Below are 9737 nucleotides of genomic sequence, written 5' to 3'. Positions count from 1 at the left end.
TCGTCTGCAAATAGTCTGCAAACAGATGTCATATTTTCGGCAACATCATTCACGTATATTAGAAATAAAAGAGCAAATTTTGGGGGCGTTAACGTAAAATTGGGTGTTTAAGCATACAATGATACATCCTAATTTTTTAGGCATCTAACGATATTCATCATTGTTCATTTATATGCTATAAGGAATTTAATCTATGAAGAAACAAGCCCTCCTTTTCAATTTTTTTTATTTAAAAGCAAAAGGAAAGTTAAACCACTAAAATGTTTGATCCACTCCACGCGCATCTATAAATGTTTTCCTATGACATCGCGCCACTCTATTTATAGATTCACTGAAAACCGTACTTTCTTTTTCTATCGTTGGATTTGTCAGCTGATATAGGAAGGACAACAACGATAGCACAGCCTGTCGATTCTGTATGGAGGATTTCTACATTGAAGGTATTATTCATCATGAATCACCTGCATTCTAAGTTTCTTTTTCCTCATCCTCATGATATTTTGAAATCAAATCATGTATGTACTTAGGTACAGCTTATTTTTAGAATTGAACTTTGTTTACATCGAGACTCGAGAGTATTGCTGCGCGAAGTGCTTATTTCCATCTCGGTATATGTGCTTGCGATAGTATGAGTGTATTATATAAGTGTTATCAAACATGAAAAAAGCGACAGTTGAAAAGTGATTATAAATTTAAAATCAGTAGTTGACATTTTGAATTCCTTCAATACTTATATATATTATATATAGTGCATCTATTACGTAACAAAAATTCCGGAACTATAGATAAATTCCTAAGTGTACACTATTTATACTCCTATATTACCTGTGATGCTCATAATAACATGTATTTTATGAAAATGAAAAAAAAAATTGAAGCCATTCATCAAATTCAGTTGTATTTCCATATCTCATTGTTTGAATAGGAGATATATTGATCTTTTTGATATAAAGGCTGATAACATACCCCTCAAACACTTAACAAGTCAGATATTAATCATAATTGTGAAAGTAATTTATGATGTCTGATCCGCATTAAAAAGAATATTATTTCCACTTGTCCATAACTGTAAACTGGATTATATTCCGAGTCTTCTATATATAGCACAGGTCTACACCCTTTTCATTTCCTCGTCTATAATATATCGGATAGACATACCAGATCTCTGGTATGTTTGTTCGAATTTCTGTCCCAGAAAGCTACAATTATGAAGCTAATAGGGTGAGAGAATGAGAATTTGAGAACGAAAAAAGCGAGCTCGAGAGAGAGCAAAGGAGCAACATGTTGACCTCGCTCCCTCGCCTTCTCAATTTCGATCTCTCAACGCAAACCCATTCGATTCTCGCTCCTTCAGCGCCCTTTCCTCCTACGAGCACGATTGGTCCTTGCAATAGACCATAAGTAAGGCATGGCTGGAGGAGGGGGGCGGGGCGGGGGGCCGTGCCCCCAATAATTTTACCGATATATAGAATACTATAGAAAACATAGCTACTATATGCTTGTGTCCCCTCAATAGAAAAATTTAATAACTTTTTTTTTTGGCTTGTCAAGGATTTTTCGTAGTGTAGTTGTGCCCCCAACTGAAAATGTATGGCTGTGCCCCCCACAACTGAAATTGCTTCCTACGGACCTGTAAGGGTGTGAAAGGCCCTACTGCTTTTCCATGTATATTGTAAATCTGGTTGAATTTCGGGTATGTGTATAGGAGGGAGCGTCTCCTAATTGAAAATCTTTGCATCTGATATCCGAAAACCAAGTGACTTGTCTGTCCTCTCCAACTGATATTAATGAAACATGAAAAATGCACTCTGGAAAAAAGTTTAAATTACACGTAAATACGTAATGTACCCAACTAGCCAAAGTACTAGTAAACTCTCTCTCTCTCTCTCTCTCTCTCTCTCTCTCTCTCTCTCTCTCTGAGGGTGTGTGTGTCCAAGTCAATGTTATTTATTAAGTCAGATTTTTTCAATATTCAACAGGTCTGTTTCGGAATTGACAACCTCCATGTGTTGTACTTTTACCTATAAAGAAAAGACTACATTCTGGTAATCTGAACCATGTCCGATGATTGCCGGAGACGAATTATCCGTGACAACCTTGTTGAGTTGATAAGGCGCTTGCATCCCGCAGAGTTACTACCACACCTTACATGTCTTTCAATACAGGCAAAGGTTTGAATTACTGTTTCAACAATAAAACATACACTAGACAAAATTGCTAACGCACCACTTGTTATTCTTATTTATGAATGGAACATTTGCCTGATCGGTACTAGTATATAATATATGCCATCTTTTCTAAAACAATGGGATTGACAAAAGTCTTTGTATCATGACAAGACCTTTAAATGACTTTCTTGCCCGAAAACCAATTTCCCAACGTGCACTGCGCACAGTTTTTGCCTATATTTGGAGTTGGTGATTACCGATGGTGGTCCATAAGGTTGCAACAGAACTATTCTTCCAGTTAAAAATCAAATAATGTACAGCGATTGACTATCACATCGCCTAAAAGTCATCCAGTGCCATGGTGTCCATACCCTGTCCACCCAACTTCCGGTTGCCCAAATTTTGTGGAACAATCTTGAAATTGTCATGCGGTACTTATCTATAGTAAACATTTTTATGTTTGATAATCTATTTGCAACATTTTTTTTAATAGAGGAATGAATAATCTTTTATTGTTTTAATTTTTACAAATTTCTCCAAAGGAACCTGAATATACCGGTACAACATGTCAATCCAGTATTTTTAGCTATATCTTGAAAAGTTTTAGCGCCTGAATTGAAGTAAATTATTGAAATAATTCACAATTACTATGTTTCCATAAATGATTGCATCAAATTACTTTGCACATAATGGTGAATATTTTTTTAAAAGTTAAGACAAAAACAAGCGTTTATTATCATAATTTATCAATTCTTTTCAGCAAAAGATAAGGTGCAGATTAGAAAATGAGGGTCAAGTTTCAGCAAGCACTTTATTACTGGAGGAGCTGCCGAGGAAAGATAGATGGTGGGAACAGTTTATGGCAGCTTTACGACATCCGTTAGTTGACATGGATGATGTCGCTGATTTGTTAGAAGCAAATATCGAATCTCTCTCGGAAACGCACATAAACAAGAATTATCTTCATAATAAAGAAAAATATAGTAAGTCATATTACATTAATCTTTCCACTGTATCTTAAATGGATTATTATTTTGTTTCCTATTGTGATAAAAAAAAATTGACCGGCTTTTTTTTTTTTTTGCGAGAATACCGGTATTTTAAACCTTCGAAGTTTAAATAAATGGTTTACAAAACGTTCTATTAATAAAAGCATATTTATTTTTTAAACAGAAAGAAAAGAAAAGATTGATTGGTCAACTCCTCTCGATAAGTTGCCTTACACTGTTGTCCAAATTCTGAAGAAACTGGATGTGGACTCCAAGTGGAAAGATTTGGCAGCTCATTTAGGTACAGTAAATGTGTACCTTTATATGATTAAAAACTTTTATTCCATCACTTGATATACTCATCAATTAAACATGCCTTAGTTTGATGACACCTTTCCTTCTTTTGTCAGAGTACACTGTTGAGGAGGTGGGACGGTTTGAGGTATATACGGATAAAGACGGGAGTCATGTTACAAAATTTTACCATGACCTCGCAAAAAATCCAGCTTTTAATCTCGAACAACTCGTCTGTATTCTGAGAGAAATGGAAAGAAAAGATATTTTGGAAGATCTACGTCATATCAAGGAATTAAGACATCTAGACTGGGATAGTTATACCACGATGGCTTTTACAGAGAGTGCTTCACAGAGTCACCTCCTGTCGTATCCTCTTGAAGTCACAACCATTGCTAGACAAGAGAGTAGCCAGGGAGAGTCAGAACTGTACGTCGCTTCGAGGAATTCAAATAGTATACCTACTGACGTAAGTCCCGGTTCAAACGGAAGTCACGCAGAGAAAGATGAGAAAAATACCTCTGGCGTTACATTAGGAGGAACGCAGCTTATGTCAATGGATACTTCAGCTGCAATTGAAGGACCTGCGCAACTTCGTGGTGACACCGATAACTGTGCCGAAAGAATTGTTCCAAACAATGAGACTGATGACATGGGCAGTGTTGCTAAAACGCAGGGCGGTCATATCAATGAATACTTTGATAATAACAATTATCCCCCCAAGGGAAATACACAGCCTTTCCCAGAGGACTCTACAACAAATGAAGGTTCAACAAAGACAGGACTGTGCAGACGACAGGAAGTGGGAAATACTGTCCCGTTCAGCGCTCAATCCAGCAATCTGAACAAAACTGTTATTGGTATCGCGGCAACAGGATTAATTGCTTATCTTGTTCTTAATTTGAAACGCTAATTTTAGTTTGTTGCTGATTTTGGTGATATACGAATACATACATGTACATGCATGTCAATGTCTGTGATATATATGAGATTTGATAATTATTTTCACTGAATCCTTTTTCAGGGATAAGATTTCTTTATTGCTAATAAATTTGTATTAACTTATATACTACTTTGTTCATTACTGAGCATGTATTTAAAACCATGCAGTCATTCGTCATACATACGCGTATGGTCTTGCACCCAACTGCTGGAGCTAGAAAAGACATCACATCATTCATGTAATGGTAATTCTTGTTAAATTAACATAAACATGTACGTACTCTTACTGAAGTAATTTACATAAGCTAATAGCCGTTATTGAGAGTAATTAGCTTTTCTTGCAAATATCGTGAAAAATGAATTGAAAAGTTTTTATTTACATGTTATAACCATGCACCTTTAACCAAGTTCATAATCGGGTAGTCACTTTTTATGTTTATAAGAAGTTTACAGTCATGCAAAGATTGGTGTTGGTTAAAGGTGGTTATGACATAAAAAGAAGTTGCCTAACACACCCACCCTCTTGAGTTTTCCCATTACTCTAATGCTAATACGGACCGATAGTACATTACTTCGTGACCCTATACTATAACAAATCAAATACTATATAGCACCATTAACCAATCAATATTTATCATTAAATTGCATCATTAGCCTATAGCTACTGAATTACGCAATTTTCAAGGAAAAAATACTACTTGAAAATTTGAAGTCATTGTAGGCTGCGAAACGGCCTTATAGAAAATGTCCCTATATCTAATTTACAGTATACATGTACAACGGTTATCCGTAAAGTTCGTTTACTAAATATACAAGGCTTATCCGTTAAGTTCGTGGCCAGCCGCTATTTAACGACATTAACATCATAACATCAAATAAATGTGGATATTTTAGACATAAAATATCAATATTAGACCTCTCTACAAACCGATCTATCACTGTTTTATGCAAAATAAATTTATCATATAATTTTTGCGAAACAAATACTATAAATATTAAATATATGCATATTTACAATATAATATGTATCAAAATAGGCCTAGAGTAGGAAAAGTGCTCGCTCCGTGATCATCTCATCTCTTGCAAGGGGTCTAGACTATCTAAACTACAATCAACTGATGCTATTATTAATAATTCTTTATAATCTTTAATACCAGGCGCGTGGCTGCCTATACGCAAGTGTGTACACATCATTTTCCAAAAAAAAAAAAAAAAATTCCCCAAAAAAAAGAAAGAAAAGAAAAAAGAGAGAATTATTCGGAGAAAAAAATCTCAGTAACATCCAAGAAATATTTGTGTTTCAAATTGTTCTGTGTCATACTTTTCGATTTAAATTTTAAATAATCATGGCTGTATGATAAAATTTGAAATTCTATATTTAATCAATGCCAAATCCAAATAAATCATTCATTATTTTGTCATTGTTCTATCATACATTGATATCTTTTTTAAAGATCTTTGAGAAATTAAAATGTTAACCACATCGTTGAATGCTATGATCTACTAGTTTGATTTCATAGGCGTCGGAAGCAAATTGAAAGTGAGGTGGCTAATTGAAAGGGGGGGGGGGGGCTAAACCAACGAAAAAAAAAGGTAAGCCCCAATTTTCAATGCCTATATTAAGTCTATCTTTGCAAAAAATGATACTGCTGATGAGGGTCTAGAATTAAGCTCCTGAGTTTTACCAAATATTTCATTCATTTTCTTGCAAAATAAAAATTGGGCCATTTAGCTTTTGTTTAGGAAATAAAAGACGTTAGAAAATAAAAGACATAGTAATATTTATTGTTTTAACAAAGTTAAAACTTCCCTGGAAACTTATTGTACATGTAGTTGAGTCTTAAAATATAACAGATATATTGGTATCATATGATTTTTTTTAACGTTTAAAAACATGTATACTAAATTTTAATTATGAACAAAAAATATCGTATTGTAAATCATAGGGGTCGGAACCAGGGGGGCTGGGGGGGGGGGGCTTAGCCACTTTTTTTGCCCCCCCCCCCCCTGATACTATACTTTCCTGTATATTAATGGGCATCATGGAGATCAAAAAACGGATGGAGGAGAGAAGTAACTATGAAAATCTTAACTGTGAGATAATGGATAAAAGCTATTCCGCATTGTCCCATTTGTGGAATTCTTGTTATCTATTCAACTTCAAACGTAGGTAATTTTGGAAGCAGTAAAAGTATCATTTTATTTCAGATAATCATCGTATAAGGAGATATATTATCATTAACCCGCATGATGTAGGAACAGATGTCGATACTGGTCTACGAGAAGATGAGATCGAACATTACCACATCCCGAGGTGGATGTTAAGGGATTAAATCTAAGTCCAGATCTCGAAGTCCCAATTAGTCCTTGACTTTTAGAAACATCGATGTTTTTTTCTTGACAACGATGTTGAACTAGTTGGCTAGCTAGTCTTTTTTTCTAAAAAAAAAAAAAGAACTTTGACGGTTATCTTTGACAAAATAGGGGACTTATTCTTAAGGATCTTTTTTGCATGAATGAAACATTTTTATTCGTGCATGAAGTACAAGTGCTTACAGATTCTGATGATATTAGTTTTGTTAAAAATGTATATTGTCCGAAGAATCATTCATACTGGAGGTTACTATGCACAAAATGCATATGTTTATAGACTTAAAAGTTATTTTCTTTTGTATAAATTGTACAAATATATTGTTTATTGTATATATTGTTTACGAAAATAAAAGATCAAATGTCAAAAAAAAATGTCTTTCGTAAATTTTTTTTTTACATATATATATATCACATAATCTTCGGCAATTGGGGGGGGGGGGTTCAGGTAGAAAATTGTATTATATAGATTAATAGATTAATATGGTATTTCAGATTTGTTGGATTGTGTAAGAGTGGAGGGAAAAATTAGTAAATGAGCCATTTTTGATTTATCAATAGATCTCAATAGATTACAAATTCCCTGCTCAATATCATTTTACAGTACTGCTAATCCCCAACTATGAAATTCATTTTTAGCTCACCTGAGCTGAAGGCTCAAGTGAGCTTTTCTGATCACATTTTGTCCGACGTCCGTCTGTCTGTAAACTTTTCACATTTTCGACTTCTCAAGAACCACTTGGCCAATTTCAACCAAACTTGCCACACAGTATCCTTGGGTAAAGGGAATTTCAGTTTCTTCAAATGAAGAGTCACGCCCTCTTCCAATCAGAGACAATTAAAAGTTAGAGAAAAATTAATGACATCTTTTTAAAATCTTCTTCTCAAGAACCACTGGGCCAGGTAAGATAAAACCTAACATCCTCAGGTAGTATAGATTTAAGTTCGTTCAAATCATGACCCCCGGGGCTAGGGTTGGGCCACAATGGACGATCAAAGTTTTACATAGGAATACATGTATATACACTTGTAGGAAAAATATTTAAAATTCTTCTTCTCAAAAACAGCAAAGCCATGATTGGTCTTTAGTTATCTATATGGAAGCATCCTCAGGTAGTCTGGATTCAAACTGTTCAAATCATGACCCCCGGTGGTACACTGAGGCCACAATGGACAATCAAAGTTTCACGTAGATATATATAGGAAAATTCTTTAAAAATCTTCTTCTCGAGAACAGCAAAGCCATGATTGGCTAGATCCTCAGGTGGTGTAGATTCAAGATTGTTCAAATCATGACCCCCGGGGATAGGGTGGGGCCACAGTAGAAGATTAATGGTATCGGGAAAATTCTTGAAAAATCTTCTAAAGCCATGATTAGTTAAAGAAAATTAATATGGAAACATCTTCAGGTAGTATAGAAATCATCCCCTTTGACCACTTTCATGTATATATAGTTCAACTTTTCAGTACTAAACTGATTTCTGCTTTTTCTTATCTTAAGTGCTCAGGTGAGCGATATGGCCCATGGGCCTCTTGTTTTGTTACTGTCAACAATCTATCACTGTCGATTTTCAGTGTCTAGTAATAATTGATGCAAGTCCTTTCGTCTGAACCTTTATAAGAGAAAACCTTAAAAATACATGTATTGTGACTCTCTATCCGGTTTTTGCAGTGTTATTAAAATATGAAAGATTTTTTTGTGTTTAAACTTTTTGTCATCTGCCGTAAGGAAAGTACAAGAAATGAAGGTTTTCCAACAGCACACCTCGCTGAGGTACATGTAAGTTACATTTACATTCAAATTCTTTCTTATATTTTCCTACTCAGTACTGTGCTTTTGATCATCTCGACCATCATTTTACTTTTGGCCACCATTTCTTACATGAACAAAGTCCATGCTTGTAATCCTAATTTATAGCTTAAGACATTGTTTCTCTTTAGTCCCTTCATTCCAAAATATCTTAGAGGATGATTGGGTAACAACCATATCGTTCCCTGACGTCTCTACCCATGGAACCTCAGGATCGAAGTCAGGTCATGTTGAGAAGAAAGGGTGCTACCTGGCCCCAGGATCTTGAAACAGACTTGTAGACTTGAATCAAATTTTCAATCGACTGTTAATGATTTATTAATTATTGAATTAATCTCTAAATTCGCAGATAACAAGATTTTTATGAAGCAATATTGAAGCATATTTTATTGTTGGTTTGCTTGACCTCTAAAATATTCTAGTACAGCATAAAGATTTTGACTAAGGCTTAAGATATTTCATAATCTCGGGTCTGGACTCCTTTGGCTATTTACACATTCGTGTATACACTACATGTATATATAAGAAGATGAAAGATTCTGTGTTTTCTGTCAATCTTAGCTGTGTTCCAGGATTCACGATAGTACTGGGCCAAATATGAACTCCATGCATAGATTTTTTAAATAATTAATTTTATTACAAAGACCGAAGGACATACTCAAAATTAAGTTATCGTTAAAACTTCTTTTAAATTACATACAATGCATTTTGCGAAAATTAAAGCACAAACTAAGCACAATAAAGTCTTTACTATGTACTATTATATGAAATAGATGTTTGATTCAGTTAAAAAAAAAAATTAAAAGCATATCCCTCCCAAATAAAAAAAAGTTTATTCAGAGAAATACTTCGACAGAGAATATTTATTTATCATTATGTGGCAGTTCTCACTGGCGGATTTAAAGGGGGCGTGGGGGGCGCACGCCCCCCCCCCCTAAAATTTTCAAAGTATGATATGACTAATATTAATAATGCCATACTTTGGTATATAACTAACCGATAGCACGATTTTTGTGCCTGGTTTTACTCTTAAAATACACGAAAACCCAGGAGCTTCCGGGGGCTTCGCCCCCTGGGCCCCCTCTATTCAAAGTATGATATGACTAGTATTAATAATGCCAAACTTTGGTACATATAAACTAACCAATACCACTATTATTGTGC

General features: G+C 34.7%; 1 protein-coding gene across 1 annotated transcript; it reads left to right on the top strand.

Annotated features, from left to right (window-relative positions):
* Positions 1-365: 365 nt before the first annotated feature.
* On the top strand, positions 366-4516 carry LOC133181427 (uncharacterized). The gene is made up of 5 exons (XM_061315937.1): positions 366-440; positions 1980-2171; positions 2929-3151; positions 3342-3458; positions 3568-4516. Exons 2-5 carry the CDS (start codon positions 2058-2060, stop codon positions 4362-4364), a joined length of 1251 nt encoding a protein of 416 aa, XP_061171921.1. The 5' UTR covers positions 366-440; positions 1980-2057; the 3' UTR covers positions 4365-4516.
* Positions 4517-9737: the final 5221 nt, after the last annotated feature.

Source organism: Saccostrea echinata, unplaced genomic scaffold (genome assembly GCF_033153115.1).
Source record: "Saccostrea echinata isolate AGI-Se365-2 ecotype Australia unplaced genomic scaffold, CSIRO_AGI_Sech_v1 ptg000008l, whole genome shotgun sequence".
Lineage (NCBI taxonomy): Eukaryota > Metazoa > Mollusca > Bivalvia > Ostreida > Ostreidae > Saccostrea > Saccostrea echinata.
This window is presented reverse-complemented; position numbering and strand designations above follow the sequence as displayed.